This window comes from Schistocerca piceifrons, chromosome 8 (genome assembly GCF_021461385.2).
Source record: "Schistocerca piceifrons isolate TAMUIC-IGC-003096 chromosome 8, iqSchPice1.1, whole genome shotgun sequence".
NCBI lineage: Eukaryota > Metazoa > Arthropoda > Insecta > Orthoptera > Acrididae > Schistocerca > Schistocerca piceifrons.
Window position 1 is genome coordinate 316,020,273 of NC_060145.1, and position 19,071 is coordinate 316,039,343.

Sequence of the window (19,071 nt, forward strand, 5' to 3'; positions counted from 1 at the left end):
ATGTGCTCAAGGATGACTTTGGATCACTAATTGTCATGAGCAGCCACAACTTATCCCTGAAGGTATGTGTTTAGGGACAATCAAACCAGTCCAGGAGGGGCAGCTTAATACTGTCAACAAAGAACTGTACTTTACTACCACTACAGATAACACAGCGGAGGAAGCTACTATTGAATTGCCAATAGGATCAAAGCTGACTGAGAAACAATGTTGGAAAATGTTAGCTGTTCTGTGCCAATTTCTGGATGATTTGAATTCTGGAGTGGAGAAAGGACAGACCAAGTGACCCATGCTGAAATACTTGATCAGCATAGGTATCATGTGCCAATTAACCATCTGTTATATGGAGTATTGCTGGTTGAGTGACTTGTAGTCCAAGAGGAAGTGGGAAGATGCTGCAAGATGATGTCACTGAGAAGATGCTGCCAGATGATGTCACTGAACCTTCAGTGTGTTTCTGGTACTCTCAAGTGGTCTTACAAAGGAGAAGGATGACACATGGTGTTTCTGTATTGATTATCAATGACTGAGAAAAACCCCAAAAAAGAAAGATATCGATCCCTTAGTGTGGATTGACTGCAACAGACTGCTTGAGAGGATCAAAATGTTTGTCAATGCTGGACATGGAGACAGATTACTGGCAAACACAATGTTGATGAAACTGGTAGGAAAAAACTGCATCCCTAATTCCTGATGGCTTCTGAGAGCTCAAAGTTATGTCATTTGGACTATTTAACATTTTGGCCACTTTCAAGCACATGATGCACAACCTGCTAGACACCATAAATGGACCCTGCTAGACACCATAAATGGACAACATGTCTTTGCTATCTGGATGACATTGTTTTCTATTAATAATAATAATAATAATAATAATAATAATAATAATAATAATAATGAAGAATGACTAAGCCATCTGACAACAGCATTGAGGTGTGTTCAGACTGCATTACTCTGACTGAATCCGATAAGCGTGTCTTCGCCTCCCAAGAAATAAAAATAATAGGCCACCTATTAAGTGTTGATGGCACCCATCCTGATCTAGAGAACCATAGGAGCAGTCACAGGGTTTCCAATCCTCAGCATGTTCGTAATGTGCTCATACTGTTGACAATTCATAAAGGACTCTCCCGTGCAAGAGCTACTGCAGACACAATATTTTCCTGGAACAAGAGGTAAGAAAGATATTTCTTTGTCCTTAATGAGGCGCTAACATCTTTTCCAGTCCTAGCATCGTGACGAGAATGCTGAGATAGAACTTCACACTGAGGCTAGCAGTGATTGAATAGATGCAGGTGTAGTACAAATCCAGGAAGGTTGTAGCTTATGATTCCTGCATACTTGACAAGTCTGAGGGAAATTACTCTTCAACCAAGAAAGAGTTCCATGCAGTTGTTTAGGTTATCAACAAGTTCCGGCTGTATTTGTTTACAAACCACTCACCAATGTGACCAATAATCATTGTCTGTACTTGCAGACTAGCCTGTAAGATCCGTCAAGTCAGATGATGAGATGAGGACCAAAGCTTCAGGAATATGACATTTTAGTGGGATCCAAAAACAGACGCAAACCAAACGATGTTGACTGCCTTTCAAGGAATCCTGACATTGCTGCTGAACAGAGGAGACATCCAGAATTGCTGAAAACTATAGAAGCCTTGGAGGCCAAAGAAGAATTCTAATTAATAAATGGAATGTTTTATAAAAGGAACTATGATCCAATGTGGTGGAAATGGTTGTTTGTCATCCAAGCTCATCTATGGTCAGCTATCATGAAGTTTTCCCACAATGCTCCAGTATGGTTATCTGGGATTCGTGAAGACTGTGGATAGAATCAGACACAGGTATCACTGGCCAAGTCTATCAGTCCAGTACATGATATGTGAACCACTATAAGAAATGTCAGTGATAGAAGCATGTGCCACAATTATCTGTGGGGCATCTGATACCGATTCTGCCTGCAGCAGCACCATTACATTTATCAGTCTCTTTGGGAAGCTCCCTGTGTCAACAATTGGAAATCCTTATATTATACGTAGTTCCCATTGAATGCCTCACCTCTGTGCTTTCACCAAAACTGTGCCAAATGTCAAAGCTCTGCAAGTTGCAAGGTTTCTTTAGAAGATGCCAATTTGAAACACGGATCACCCTGTATGCTGGTTTCTTGTTGCAGAAAAAGCTTTCCAGTAGTGTCTAGTATAAGAGTTAATTTTACATTTTGACAGTTGACACGGGATAACAGCTATCACCACGAACAAATGGCCTCACACTATCCTTTAATAAGACACTGGCAGATATGCTCACATTGTACATTATCTTTGAACATATTGGGATACAGTACTTCCCATCATGACATTTGCAAAGAGCACATTGAAAACACAACAGGTCTCACACAATTCTTTCTGCTACACAGTTGCAAGGCCAAAACAACAATAGATAGACTGTTCCTGTTTCCCATGACATTACTGATAATGACTGTGTGACACACTTTTTAGCATAACTGAAGAAGGAGACAGCTGACTTGCCTACAGACTCTGGATGGTCAGGAGAAAGACCAAAATCACTATAATGCCAAGCACTAGTCAGTGATGTGCAGCCAGGGAGACTCTGTACAGATTTTTATGCCTATGCAGAAAATGGGACTATCAAAAAAGTTAGTAAAGCTCTACTTTGGGCCATCTCATACCCTTTGTCACTTGTTGGACTTCACATATGAAGCCAACAGTTGTGACCCTTCATCCATAAGACAAAAAGTGCACAGATAATGTCAATGTCTTCTGTATGAAGCCTTGCTACAGTCCTGAGGTGCAGATAAACAATAGTAGCTTCTTGTTCAAGGAAGCTGAAGCCCTGCTTGACAATAATGAAGTGTCAGTGGGAGGAGCTACCTTTGATGTTCATCATAGTGAAGGTGATGTGACAACATGACCAGAATGCAAGGATCCATCAGTGCCCCCGTACAGAGGACCACTGACAAGATCTAGATCTAGGGTGCTGTAGTTGGCTCCAATGACAGCTTCTGGAACAGAAGGAAAGGGAACAAATTCCATGAGCTGCACTGCATGTAATATATATAATGGTAAACATTGCTGGCTGGCATGCTGCAGGTCACAATTTCAAACTTGAAACCACCCATAATAATTATTTGTAATTTAGTATTTATCATTTCAGGAATGTTTGTATATGCTGGAATGTTTGAGTTTCGTATAGATAACTGCACTCTCCATCCATTTCAGTTCTGTTCTATTTATACGATGATGTTTGTAATAAAAGTGCTTTCAGTGCTCTCTCTCTTTTGGATTTGGACTTGAGTGTGGTTACAGCGTGACATTATGACATCCAAATTGAATTAAAAACATATGTATATTGGTTTCTCAAGTATGTATCAAACCAGTGACATAAAGGCCTTCTGTCAATGCTCAGGATCAACCAGCAAGTGAATCTTCTCACAGCTTAATGTCCATTGTTCACATACATTTATTCTTAAGAACTGTATGTATCTTCAAGGCCTTCTGGCAATTCATGAAACTTCTATTTTTGCATCCAAGCAGGCATTTCCTCTCACAAAGGTCCTGCAATCACCACCTCATGTTGGATGTGCATTGTCCCACGACATGACTTGCAACATGTAAATAAAAATAACTTCACACACTACCTACACTCACATTAGTTGCATTATTCATTGATAAAAAGACATAGGTAGGCCGTATGCATGTCACTCCTATGCAGTGCTATGTATAACCACAAGCCATAGTAGACCTACACACTACTGAATTAAAGGAAGAGTGGGAAGCTGACAGAGTGACTGGCATCATTTTCCAGAAAAAAAAAAAAAAATCAGCGAAGAACTCCAAAGAGCTGAATTTTTCCTTTTCTTGTTTTCTTTTAAAAAAGAAAAGCGAAAACTCTGTTCTTCTTGGCCATATTAAAACAGTGTTTTGTCACTTGAGTTATTTTCTACACACCAAACCCTTCAAGTGCTTAAAATGCAGTCATTTCAGATGTATTATGCCAGCATTTAAGGATAGGGAAACATGCAGAAGTTGTGCCAAGCTACCCATGAAACTGGTATGGCAGGTACATTACTGCCCGTGTATGTTAATTTTGGTTTGAGCCATGCTGCCTGGAGCCAAGATAGTGGTGTTTACTTGGTGTATAAATAGATCCAGTAAATTAAAGTGACCAAGTATGGTACAGTGAAATATGTATAAGACACAACAGGTGCATATTTATGCAACATTACGATGTATGGATGCTAAAAGAGAGCTCTGGTTTGTTCAAGCTACTAACTAAATGACAAACTCACCTCCACATGAAATCTTCTGTATTTTTTGACAGAATCGTAATATTTTACAACCTTGGTTACAATTTGTGGTGAATAGATCTTTCATGATGTGTAGCTCTCAGTAGGTCACCACATGTACATATATTGACATGACATTTTAGAGCAGAAGGCAGAACTCCTCTACATCTTCAATTATTAGGCCATTTACATTGTCAACTGTGCCCTTCCATGATCTCCAAGGCACTGACAAGCCGTGATGCCCAAAGATCAAGAGCATTCCATCACAGCAGGTGGAGAGGTTTATTTGCTGTCATGTCTTGTTGATGTCTGGAGCCGACGTCTTTTACACTCCATCTGTACATGTAACAAAGCAGATTGCACACAATGGGATGTTCCACACTTATTAACTACAGTTAGAAAGTTCTCACGTAGTGATGATAATTTTGTCATTAACACATACATAGTGGGGAAATAGCCACTGGTGTAAACTTATCAGAGTAAGCAGTATGCATTCATCACAATGGCTAGCTCCATGGAATAAATTGGGCTTTCACTACTATTATATCAACAATATGCTTGTCTCTGGACAGAGAAGTGGTGGGGACGGGATTCTACAAGGGAAGGGAGAGAGAAGTACTGCAAGACTTGTAGAAATAGAATGTAATGCATTGGAACACAACTGAGAGGATTAATTTGTGTGTGTGTGTGTGTGTGTGTGTGTGTGTGTGTGTGTGTGTGTACTGATGGAAAGAAAGTATCTGATTGTAAAATGCCCCATTTCGGCAAGTTCTTGTCAGCCAAAAAGTAAGATGCTGATCATTGCTTTTTTAATCACTATAGCTAACAACAAATTTATGGAGCTTCATCTATACTCCGCAAACCACTGTGAAATGCATGGCAGAGGGTACTTCCCAGTTTTCCATTTATAAGGGTTGCTTCTCTTTGCATTCATGTATGTATTTCAGGAAGAATGATTGCTTTAACACCCCTGTGCATACTATAATTGATCTAATCTTGTGTTCATTTGTATGTAGTTGTGGAACTGACAGAGAAGAACTTTGAGTCTACAGTTGCCAGTAAACCAGTCGACCATATGTGGCTTGTTGACTATTTTGCTCCATGGTGTGGTCCTTGCCAGCAACTTTCTCCCCAATGGAGAAAGCTCGCCAAGGTAGGCTACAAACTTTTGCTTTTTCATTACTGAAATGCTAGTAAATGAAAAGAAAACTTTTCTGCACTTAGTTGCACATTTTCATTTTAGGAATTGAAATGTGCATCACTTTAAGTGCATTTAGTAATTAATTTTTACTGTATTCTAGTAGCAATTTAAGAGATTGTTTCATCCACTGTCCTTTTAAGCTTTGCATTTCAACAATGTAAGAAAAAGCTAGATTGCTACTTTACTGTAAAGGTGACATGTTAGATTGCAGACAGGCACAATTAATACACATAAACATCAGCTTTCAGCCACAGTCTTCGCCAGAAAGAGAAATAGGAAAAAAACCACCACCACCACACACACACACACACACACACACACACACACACACTCACTCATTCACACAAGCAAGCATTACATAAAATGAAGCAGCAATCTGGAGGGGCAGGGAAGGGGAGAGATAGTAGTGTAGAGGTGATGGGAGAGGGGAGCGATGTGTGGCAGAGTTAGCAGCCACCAGACTGCTCACAGACCTCACCTCTGTGACAGCCCACAACCCATTTTCTATATGCTCCCTAAAATCCACAAACCCAACAACCCTGGATGCTCATTGTGGCTTGTTATTGCGCCTCCACTGAAAGAATTTGAGCCCTCATCGGCCAACACCTCCAACCAGTTACCCAGGATCTAGTCCCACATCAAAGATACCAGCCACTTCCTTCACCAACTCTCCATCATCCCCACCCCTTTACCTCCTGATTCCCTACTTGTCACTGTTAATGCTACCTCCCAATACACCAACATCCCACTGCCTCATTCCCCATACATCTTACTTACTAAGTCACAACTACTTCTGTTTTGAAGGAAAGGTCCGCAGCACAGCCATAGCACTGTCGTATGCCAACCTGTTTATGGACCATCTAGGTGCCAAACCTCTCCCAAAATGGCAAACCCCTAGTCTGGTTTAGGTTAATTGATGATATCTACATGATCTGGACTTAGGGATAAAACATCCTACCTTCAGTCCTTTACAACTTCAACACTGTCTCACATCTTCTGCACCTGGTCCACCTCAACCCATCATGCCCCCTTCCTGGAAATTGACCACATCGTCTCTGATGGCTCCGTCCACACCTTTGTCCACATTAAACACACCAACCACCATAAGTACCAGCATTTTGACATCTGTCATCCATTTCACACACACACACACACACACACACACACACACACACACACACACACAAAGAAAATCCCTCCATCACAGCCTTTCCACCAGGGGATGGTGTATCTGCAGTGACAAGAACTCCCTTGCACAGTATGCTGATTGTGAGGATCTCACTAAGGGCTTCACAGACAAGCACTATCCCCCAGACCTAGTCCGCAGACAAATGTCTTGTGCCATTTTCCCTAATGCCCCCCAGTCCTCCCACTAGTCCCAAGAACCAACCACAAAGTAGTGCCTTCTTCATTGCCCAGTACCACTCTGGACTGGAGCAACTGAACCACGTCCTTCGCCAGGGTTTTGATTATCTCTTATCATGCTCTGAAATGAGGGACTCCAGATCTTTCCCTCATCTACTAGAGTGGTGTTCCATTATCCACCCAATCTCCACAACATCCTAGTCCATTCCTAAGCCACTCCCAATCCCTATCGCTTGTCACAGGGATCAACTGTGGAAGACTCACGTGCAAGACCTGCCCAGTCCACCCACCCAACACTTCCTGTCACAGGCTTATCCTACCCCACCAGAGGCTGGGCCACCTGTGAAAGCAGCCATGTCACATACCAGCTCTGCTGCAATCATTGCACAGCTTTTTATTTTGGTATGCCTACCAACCAGCTGTCCACCAGGATGAACGATCACCACCAAACTGTGATGTGTACTACAATAAGCAGCCAAACGTATCATGGTTGATTTCAATGGCTGCTTCATTCCCCCCAGGGGGCTCACAACTCTTTTGTATGTACGTACTTGGCTACCATGGGACACCTTTGTTTCTGTGCTGCAAGCTTGTGCTTCCACTTTTGCTCTCCCCCTCTTCCTCTCCATAAGATGGTTTTTTTGGTGCAGACCCTGCTTGGACCTGGTTGACGATTTGGGACTCAAGTTTCCATTTCTGGCTTTTTCTACAACCTTTCAATAAATAAATACATAGCTTTCATTGTTGGGTTTGACCTCCCACAATTTTCAAAATTCTCGAGACTTGTAGATTGTGCAGGAAAGGTTGCCTAATGCCATGTATGCTCCATCTTCATGCCTTTTCATCTTTGTATCCTTCCCTTTAATAAGGTAATGCACCCAAAATCCAGCATGGTAACCTTCTTGTTGAAGGGAATGGGGGTTGTCAAGTACATGCATGGTGGTAGCCCCCCCTGACCATGCAGGGATTACACCTTTGGTGTGTGAGCTGAAAACTCCCCATGTATGTCAAGGAGTATGTGCCCGTTGTGATGGGGACAAGTGAACTCCATGCAGTGGGTTGCTGGCCAGGTAGCCATTGCTGAGGCTTGGTGGTGTCCATAGGAAGAGTCCCCATTTTGGAGCAGGTGGCACCTTGTAGGATGAGCTGCAAATGAAGTAGATGAAGTTATCTCCTGCTGGTGGCCATACAGTCCCAGTGGGCTATGTGGAAGGAAAGTGAGGGGGATGTAGGGCTAAGCAGCAAGCAGAGAAATACTTCCTTCAATATGTGGTTTGTACAAGGACTGATGGTGATTTCTTCTTAGCCACAAGGCCTTTCTCTTTGTGGATAACATAGAAGACAAGGTCAGGGAAGTGGCAGTCATCTCTGAAATGTAAAGTGGTTCAGTTTAGATCAAAACAGCATCCACTGCCCAGTCACGGACACTGATCGCTTGTAACAAATTGGGTGATGTACTGGTGACTATTACTCCCCATAATAGCCTAATATGGTGCAGGGCATCCTTTTCCATCGAGACCTGGTCTTGTAATCTGATGATGACGTACGCACCAACTTGGAGCAACAAGGAGTACACTTCATCTGTTTTGTGCATAAGGGGTCCAACGATAATAGCGTTGCTACTGCTGCCTTCATCTTGGCCTTTGAGGGCAATTCATTTCCGATGCAATGTGAATCCATATCTTCCATCCCCTCCCGGCAGTGCTTCAGGTGTTTGAAATTTGGGCTCGCCTTCGCATTGCAATGTACATGACCACTGCATGTAAATCCTCCTTGTGCACCTCCATCCATCTGTTCCCTGTGGAAATCGCCATTCTCCCTGCTTGCCAGATTACACTATTTTCCAGAAAAAGAAGAAAATACAAGAATATAAGATTCATCATCATCATCTTACCTGAAACTGATTCAGAGGAGCTATCACAATCATCCAAATCCTCTAAGGAGAGGAAAGGTAAGAAGTAGTTCTCCAAGAAGGAGATTCTGGTAACCCCCACACCACCAGATCTCTCCTGTTCCTCTCCGGTGGCTAAGGCGGAGATTCAGGTGGCCCCTGAGGCCCTAGGTCACTACATAACAGAACCCAGTACCTATATGTTTTGGTGCCACAACCTCTCAACCAATGGCAGCAGGTGATCCTACGGCATAACCGACCTCCATGGTTCCATCACGGCCTCATAGTAAATCAATAACATTATTCTCCAGTGGAATTTTAGTGGTTTCTCTTCTGCCACATCATCTTTCAAGCACACCACTTGCCTTCTGCATTGCCCCTCAGGAGACTTGGATTCCTACAACATGGACCCCTGCCCTTCGTGGATACCGTAGATATTATAAGAATTGTGTTACATATGACACGGTGTCAGGCAGAGTTTGCAGTATATGTTTTGGACACTCTATGTAGTGAATTTGTGCCTCTTAATACATCTTTGGAGGCTGTGGATTTTTGGATAAGTGCATTTCAGGATATTACCATCTGCCATCTCCTGGTGGTGAAGTGTCTCAGAACATATTGTTTGCGTTGGTTTCTAGCTCTCCCCACATTTCCTAATCTTGGGCGATTTCAGTGCCCCTAACCCTTTATGGGGTGCAACCATGGTCACTGGTCATGGTTGAGACCTCAAAAACATTCTGGCACAATTTGACCTTTGCCTCTTGAATACTGGTACCCACACACACTTCACCGTGGTGCACAGAACTTTCTTGGCCATTGACGTTTCCGTCTCCATCCGTTGTCTTCCCCCATCATCCACTGTAGATTACGCAATGATCTGTGTGGTAGTGACCCCAATCTTCATGTCCCTCCCTCAGTGTCAAACCCCAGGATGCCTGCTCAGGTGGGTGCTCAGCAGTGTTGACTAGAGTGTTTTTGGCTCTGATGGCAAACTTGTTTCCCCACCCAGTTCCTCAGGCCCATTATGACGGAAGACAGTAGCGTGATGGTCATTAGAAATCACAGAGGCCACTGGAGCTCGTAGGGGGGCTCTCCAGTGCCATAAGCAGCACCCATTGATGGAGCACCTCTTTGCCTTTAAGTGGCTCCATGCCTGGATCCATTACCTAATAAAACAATGGAAGCAAGAATTCTGGGAATGTTACAGACCACAAACCTCTCCTTTGCAGGTTTGGGCAAGGATAAGACGTCTCTGTGGATACCAGACATCTACTACCGGTATACCTGGTATTACCTTGAATGATGCTAGCTACACTGACATAGACACCATCACTGAATTTTTTGCACAGCATTATGCTCGAGCCTCTACATCTGAGAATTATCAACCTACTTTTCACGCCATAAAACAGTGGGTGGAGTGAAAGCAATTATCTTTAACTACACGCCATCTTTAGCCATATGATGCTCCATTGGGTGCTTCATTGGATTGAAGAGTTCCTAGATAACAGAACGCAGCATGTCATTCTCAATGGAGAGAAGTCTTCCGAAGTAAGAGTGATTTCAGGTGTGCCGCAGGGGAGTGTCATAGGACCATTGCTATTCACAATATACATAAATGACCTTGTGGATGACATCGGAAGTTCACTGAGGCTTTTTGCAGATGATGCTGTGGTGCATCGAGAGGTTGTAACAATGGAAAATTGTACTGAAATGCAGGAGGATCTGCAGCGAATTGACGCGTGGTGCAGGGATTGGCAATTGAATCTCAATGGAGACAAGTGTAATGTGCTACGAATACATAGAAACAAAGATCCCTTACCATTTAGCTACAAAATAGCAGGTCAGCAACTGGAAGCAGTTAATTCCATAAATTATCTGGGAGTACGCATTAGGAGTGATTTAAAATGGAATGGTCATATAAAGTTGATCGTCGGTAAAGCAGATGCCAGACTGAGATTCATTGGAAGAATCCTAAGGAAATGCAATCCGAAAACAAAGGAAGTAGGTTACAGTACGTTTGTTCGCCCACTGCTTGAATATTGCTCAGCAGTGTGGGATCCGTACCAGATAGGGTTGGTAGAAGAGATAGAGAAGATCCAACGGAGAGCAGCGCGCTTCGTTACAGGATCATTTAGTAATCGCGAAAGCGTTACAGAGATGATAGATAAACTCCAGTGGAAGACTCTGCAGGAGAGACGCTCAGTAGCTCGGTACGGGCTTTTGTTAAAGTTTCAGGGAACATACCTTCACCGAAGAGTCAAGCAGTATATTGCTCCCTCCTACGTATATCTCGCGAAGACACCATGAGGATAAAATCAGAGAGATTAGAGCCCACACAGAAGCATACCGACAATCCTTCTTTTCACGAACAATACGAGACTGGAATAGAAGGGAGAACCGAAAGAGGTACTCAGGGTACCCTCCGTCACACACCGTCAGGTGGCTTGTGGAGTATGGATGTAGATGTAGATGTAGATGTAGATTCAGTGACTGGGAATTCATCAATGTTCTAGCCAACTGCCTTGATACAGCCACAGGGATGGACTGTGTCCACAACCAAATGATCAAGCAGTTATTGGTGGATTGTCAGCGTCATATTATTGCCATCTTTAACTGCATCTGGAGTGAGGGCAAGTTCCCATTACAGTGGCGAGAAAGCACTGTCCCAGTATTGAAACCAGGTAAGCAACCTCTAGAGATGGATAGTTATCACCGAATTACTCTCACCAATGTTCTCTGTAAGTTGCTCGAATGCACAGTGAACTGGTGGCTGTGTTGACTCCTCGAGTCTTGGGACCTTCTGGCTCTACCCCAGGGTGGCTATTGCCAAGGCCGTTCCACTACTAATAATTCGGTTTACCTGGAGTCTGCCATCCGAACAACTTTCGCTCAATGTCAACACCTTATAGCCATCTTCTTTGACCTGAAAAAGGCTTATGATGACATCACATCCTCACTGTGTTACACGAGCAGGGTCTCTGGGGTTTGCTCCTGATTTTTATCCAGAACTTCTTGTCACACTGTACTTCCTGGGTCTGAGTTGGTGCTTCCCACAGTACCCCTCGATATCCAAGAGAATAAGGTCCCGCTGGGTTCTGTACTGAGTGTCTCTCCCTTTCTAGTAGCCATCAATGATTTAGCAGCAGCTGTGTGGTCCTCAATATCATCCTCCTTGTATGCTGATGACTTTTACCTCTATTGCTTCTCTAGTGCAGGTGTCACTGAGCGTCAACTGCAAGGCACTGTATAAAAGGTGCAAGCATGGCCCCTCACCCATCGCTTTCAATTTTCAGCTGCCAAGACACCCATCATGCACTTATGTTGACACTGTACCATTCACACACAACCAGAACTTTACCTCGACAACCAACTACTCAATGTGGTGCAGACTTGTCACTTTTTAGGACTTCTCTTTGAAGTTCAATTGACATGGATTCCACTTCTTCACTAGCTTAAGTGAAAGTGCAGCCTGCACAATAATAGACTTCATTGCCTGAGTAATACCAGCTGGGGTACAGATCGCACTACCTTTCTGCAATTCTACAAAGCCTTGATACAGTCCCATCTTGATTGCTGGAATCTAGCATACAGTTTGGTATTGCCCTCAGCATTGCAGATACTGGATCTGATACACTACTGTGGGGTTTGACTCGTGACAGGAGCCTTTCGAACTAATTCTGTGAACAGCTGACTCATGAAGGCTGGGGTCCCTCCATTGTGGATCAGGTGCCAATAACAGCTTGTCAATTATGCTACTCATGTTCGCAATGCTCCTAAGCACCCAAACTACTGTCTCCTCTTTCAAACACAGAAATCCGTCTCCTGCAAGGGTGACGCTGATCAGGTATTACAATTGCAATCTGCATCCAGTCTGTCCTCTCTGAACTCCAGTTGTTTCCTGTGCCACCTCTCCTCCGGGCCCATTCACATAATCTTCCATGTTGTGTACCTCGGTCAGAGCTTCTTCTTGACCTTTTGCAAGGTCTGAAAGACTCAGTTCATCCCAAGACCCTCCGCTACCAATTTTTATCTGTTCTTGGCGCATCCTAGGGTTCAGAAGTGATCTATACTGATGGCTCAATAGTTGTTGGTCACATAGGCTTTGTTTATACTCATATGGGACATACTGAACTGCACCCATTGCTCGATGGTTGCAGTGTTTTCTCATTGCTGGATGGCTGCAGTGTTTTCACTGCCGAGTTGGTAGCAATGTCTCGTGCTCTTGAGCATATCTGTTCTGAACCAGTGAGTCATTTCTCATCTGCAGCGAGTCCTTGAGCAGTTTGCCAGCTCTTGGCCCATGTTACCCTACCATCCCTTGTTCATGGCTATCCAGGATTCCCTGTATGCCCTTGGACAATGTGGACACTCAGTGACATTCATCAGGACCCCAGGCCACATTGGGACCTGGGAATGAACTCGTTTATAGCTTGACCAAACTGGCCACCAGTAAGCTGACTCTTGGACAGGTATCGTGAAAACAGACCTCCATTCGGTATTACAGCATGAAGTTATAGGTATCTGGAATATGGAATGGCTCACTGTGACTTCATCAAATTAACTACGGGCGATTCTTGCAAGGACTCTACCATCCTGTGCTGGCTCCATATTGGCCGTATTTGGCTGACTCATGGTCGTCTCCTCCATCACGAAAACCCACCCCACTGTCGTTCCCATTTGATGGTGGTTCATGTTTTGCTTAACTGTCCCAGCCTAGTTGCCCTGTGGCAGACTCTTTATCTCCCTGACTTGTTAGCCCTGGTGTTAAGAGACAGTGCCTTAGAGCTGACTTAGTTTTATTTTATTCATGAAGATGGCTTTTACCACTTGTTAAAGGAGAGCCACTGAACCTTATCAGCCCATTAAGGGGTTGGCAGGACACTCTGGCACCGGACTGTGGCTGTCTGGGTTTGGTGATCCAACCTGGCTCTCACCCTACCTGCTGTTTTACTCTTCTTCCCCTATCTCACTTGGTCTGTTCAACTTGTTCATCTTTTGTCTAGCTGCACTTCTTTTCCCCTGTCCATGCTGCTAGAGTGGGGTTGCTCTGGTAAGTGATGGGACTGTGTGGGGGTGGGGGATATATGTCCACTCATTGCACACTGCTTTGTGGGGGGGGGGGGGGTGGGGGTGGGGTGACTGCTCTCTAGGTGAGGCATCTTGCCTGCCTTTCTTCCTGTGCCCTCCTTTCTTCTTTTCTGTCCATCGTCTAGCTGTCATTCACCTGTGGTAGGCTTCAGGGATTTCTTCCCCTGGATTTTGTGTGGTAGGCCATCTTTGATGTACAACCATGTGGACCTGTCTGTTCGAGGGAAAAAGGACTGATGACCTAGTAGTTTGGTCCCTTTAATTGTCCAGCCAACCAATCAACCAACTCCTTTAATACCTGAGTCATCCAGATCCACCCCTCCAGCATCAGATGGGAAAACATTCTCCTCTCCCGAAACTATCCCAACCTCAATCTGTGGTAATCAGCTGTCCCCCCACACACTCCACCCAATAGTTTCCATCCCCTCTGTCCTTTTACCTCCTCCCTATTCTTACCTTCCGTCCTCTTTCTGGGTCACCCTATGTCAATGTACCTGCCCATCTTTCCCCCACTCCCCTCCTTTTTCGAGCTGTCCCTCCTCTTGCATCCTCCCCAAACATCCCTACCCCACAGCCTCCCAGCCCTGGTGCAGTCTAGTCCCGGGACACTCTGCCAAACAGCACTCTTATCTCCCCCCACCCATACAACACTATCCCTTTCCCTTCCCCTTCTCCGACTTAGGTACCACAAAAAGACTTTCACTATTATAGCTTTCGGCCAACAAGACACACACACACACACACACACACACACACACACGACTGCAGTCTCAGGCAACTGAAACCACACTGCAAGCAGCAGCACTAGAGCATGATGGAAGTGGTGATTGGGGGGGGGGGGGGGGGAGGATGAGGCTGGGGTGGGGAGGGGAGGGATAGTATGATGGGGATGGCGGACAGTGAAGTGCTGCCGGTTAGACGGAGAGTAGGGGAGAGGTGGAGAGGGGTGAGGCAGTAGTGGAGAAGGAGAGATGTAAAAAAACTGGGTGTGGTGGTAGAATGACGGCTGTGTAGTGCTGGAATGGGAGCAGGGGAGGGGCTAGATGAGTGAGGACAGTGACTAACAAAGATTGAGGCTGGGAGGGTTACAGGATGTAGGATGTGTTACAGGGAAAGTTCCCACATGAGCAATTCAGAAAAGCTGGCGTTGGTGGGAAGGATCCATATGACACAGGCTGTGAATGAAGAATATCGTGTTTGGCAGCGTGTTCATCAACAGGATGGTCCGCTTGTTTCTTGGCCACAGTTTGTTGGTGGCCATTCATGTGGACAGACAGCTTGTTGGTTGTAATGCTTATGCAGCACAGTGGTTGCAGCTTAGTTTGTAAACCACATGACTGGTTTCACAGGTAGCCCTGCCTTTGATGGGTTAGATGGTGATAGTGACCGGACTGGAGTAGGCAGTGGTGAGAGGATTTATGGGACAGGTCTTGCATCTAGTTTTATTACAGGGGTATGAGCTACGGGGTAAGGGATTGTGAGCAGGAGTGTGTAAGGATGGGCAAGTATATTATGTAGGTTCGGTGGACGGTGGAATACCACTGTGGGAGGGTTGGGGAAGATAGTGAGCAGGACATTTCTCATTTCAGGACATGACGAGAGGTAATCGAAACCCTGGCAGAGAATGTAATTCACTTGCTTCAGTCCTGTCTGGTACTAAGTTATGAGAGGAATGTTATTAGTTTCAGTTTTCTGATTTTATTTTATTTCCAGGTTATTGGCAATTGAGCATTAAAGAAATTGTTCAATTCCATGTTATTAGGTATTTTCATTTGTTTGCCAAGTTTCGAGTGCGTGTTTTCATCTTGTGGCATGTATAGAATTATGGCTTAATAAAGAACCAAACATGAGATAATACAGTTATGGTACTGCAAGGAAGCTGGCTTTCCGAAAACCACACTGAAAAGCTTTAACAGAAGTTTTCATATCTACATTCCATGAAACACAATGTCTGTCAGTCAGAAGACCTCTTTCAACACTTGTCTGGTACCTCCTCTAGGCTTCATCTTATTTCTTAATTTGTGTTGTTTACGTCTTAAATTTACAGAATGTCATTTTTCTGTAAATTCTAGACTGACAGCACGCCCTGTTGTATCATTGTAACACCCCACAAGGCTTAATATTTGCTCCTGAAGTAGAATATGAACTATCAGTTGTACAGTTTGTCAGCTTCACAAGTAACCTTGTTAAATTTATACAGTCATGAAAAGCTTATTGCTCTTAATTATGAATGTTTCCTATTTATGTGTTCGTGTTGCTGTTGACTGAATACAGCTTGTCTCTTATGTCCTGAATATCTGCTACCCCCATGAACCATGGACCTTGCCATTGGTGGAGAGGCTTGCGTGCCTCAGCGATACAGATGGCCGGTACCGTAGGTGCAACCACAACGGAGGGGTATCTGTTGAGAGGCCAGACAAACGTGTGGTTCCTGAAGAGGGGCAGCAGCCTTTTCAGTACTTGCAAGGGCAACAGTCTGGATGATTGACTGATCTGGCCTTGTAACAATAACCAAAACGGCCTTGCTGTGCTGGTACTGCGAACGGCTGAAAGCAAGGGGAAATTACAGCTGTAATTTTTCCCAAGGGCATGCAGCTTTACTGTATGATTACATGATGATGGCGTCCTCTTGGGTATAATATTCCGGAGGTAAAATAGTCCCCCATTCGGATCTCCAGGCGGGGACTACTCAAGAGGAAGTCGTTATCAGGAGAAAGAAAACTGGTGTTCTATGGATCGGAGCGTGGAATGTCAGATCCCTTAATCGGACAGGTAGGTTAGAAAATTTAAAAAGGGAAATGGATAGGTTGAAGTTAGATATAGTGGGAATTAGTGTAGTTCGGTGGCAGGAGGAACAACTTTTGGTCAGGGTTATAAATACAAAATCAAATAGGAGTAATGCAGGAGTGGGTTTAATAATTAACAAAAAAAAATAGGAGTGCGGGTAAGCTGCTACAAACAGCATAGTGAATGCATTATTGTGGACAAGATAGACATGAAGCCCACGCCTACTACAGTAGTACAAGTTTATATGCCAACTAGCTCTGGAGATGATGAAGAAATTGATGATATGTATGATGAATAAAAGAAATTATTCAGGTAGTGAAGGGAGACGAAAATTTAATAGTCATGGGTGACTGGAATTCGAGAGTAGGAAAAGGGAGAGAAGGAAACATAGTGGGTGAATATGGATTGGGGAAGAGAAATGAAAGAGGAAGCCGCCTGGTAGAATTTTACACAGAGCATAACTTAATCATAGCTAACACTTAGTTCAAGAATCATAAAAGAAGGTTGTATACATGGAACGAAACCCAGGAAAAAACATGTTTCGGAAAGATCTCTGATGTCCACTGTCATGCACACTGCACATTTTCATATTAAAGAATAAATACGAATTCCATGAAACATAGTAAGTTAGTTTCCGAAGCACTGAAATCGAGACTGTGATCCATTTTTCTCAGACAGTCATAGCTCACATCACGTAATCTCACCAGCAAATGACAGCAGATGTTGTTGTTGTTGTTGTTGTTGTTGTTGTTGTTGTCTTCAGTCCCGAGACTGGTTTGATGCAGCTCTCCATGCTACTCTATCCTGTGCAAGCTTCTTCATCTCTCAGTACTTATTGCAACCTACATCCTTCTGAATCTGCTTAGTGTATTCATCTCATTGTCTCCCTCTACGATTTTTACCCTCCACGCTGCCCTCCAATGCTAAATTTGTGATCCCTTGATGCCTAAGAACATGTCCTACCAACCGCTCCCTTCTTCTTGTCAAGCTGTGCCACAAATACTTTCAGAAACGACTTCCTGACACTTAAATCTATACTCGATGTTAACAAATTTCTCTTCTTCAGAAACGCTTTCCTTGCCATTGCCAGTCTACATTTTATATACTCTCTACTTCGACCATCATCAGTTATTTTGCTCCCCAAATAGCAAAACTCCTTTATTACTTTAAGTGTCTCATTTCCTAATATAATTCCCTCAGCATCACCCGAATTAATTCGACTACATTCCATTATCCTCATTTTGCTTTTGTTGATGTTAATCTTATATTCTCCTTTCAAGACACTGTCCATTCCGTTCAACTGCTCTTCCACGTTCTTTGCTGTCTCTGACAGAATTACAACGTCATCGGCGAACCTCAATGTTTTTATTTCTTCTCCATGGATTTTAATACCTACACCTAATTTTTCTTTTGTTTCCTTTACTGCTTGCTCAATATACAGGTTGAATAACATCGGGGACAGGCTACAACCCTGTCTCACTCCCTTCCCAACCACTGCTTCCCTTTCATGTCCCTCGACTCTTATAACTGCCATCTGGTTTCTGTACAAATTGTAAATAGCCTTTCGCTCCCTGTATTTTACCCCTGCCACCTTTAGAATTTGAAAGAGAGTATTCCTGTCAACATTGTCAAAAGCTTTCTCTAAGTCTACAAATGTTAGTAATGTAGGTTTGCCTTTCCTTAATCTATTTTCTAAGATAAGTCGTAGGGTCAGTACTGCCTCACATGTTCCAACATTTCTGCGGAATCCAAACTGATCTTCACCGAGGTCGGCTTCTACCAGTTTCTCCATTCATCTGTAAAGAATTCGCGTTAGTATTTTGCAGATGTGACTTATTAAACTGATAGTTCGGCAATTTTCACATCTGTCAACACCTGCTTTCTTTGGGATTGGAATTATTATATTCTTCTTGAAGTCTGAGGGTATTTCACCTGTCTCATACATCTTGCTCACCAGATGTTAGAGTTTTGTCAGGACTCGCTCTCCCAAGGCCGTCAGTAGTTCCAATGAAATTTTGTCTACTCCCGGGGCCTTGTTTTGACTCAGGTCTTTCAGTGCTCTGTCAAACTCTTCATGCAGTATCGTATCTCCCATTTCATCTACATCTACATCCTCTTCCATTTCCATAATATTGTCGTCAAGTACATCGCCCTTGTATAGACCCTCTATACACTCCTCCCACTTTTCTGCTTTCCCTTCTTTGCTTAGAACTGGGTTTCCATCTGAGCTCTTGATATTCATACAAGTGGCTCTCTTTTCTCCAAAGGTCTCTTTAATTTTACTGTAGGCAGTATCTATCTTACCCCTAGTGAGATAAGCCTCTACATCCTTACATTTGTCCTCTAGCCATCCCTGCTTAGCCATTTTGCACTTCCTGTCGATCCCATTTTTGAGACGTTTGTATTCCCTTTTGCCTGCTTCATTTACTGCGTTTTT

At 43.7% G+C, this 19,071-nt stretch overlaps 1 protein-coding gene across 2 annotated transcripts in view; it reads left to right on the forward strand.

The window, feature by feature from the left end:
* Window positions 1-19,071, forward strand: part of LOC124711462 (dnaJ homolog subfamily C member 10-like) — a 110,895-nt gene that overhangs the window by 73,075 nt on the left and 18,749 nt on the right. For both annotated transcript variants that reach the window (XR_007005483.1, XM_047241558.1), the window contains exon 10: window positions 5,319-5,455. Coding sequence is in view for 1 of the 2 variants with exons in the window: in XM_047241558.1 (XP_047097514.1) it covers window positions 5,319-5,455 (137 nt within the window). In the remaining variant the exon portion in view is untranslated. The remainder of the gene's footprint in view (window positions 1-5,318; window positions 5,456-19,071) is intronic.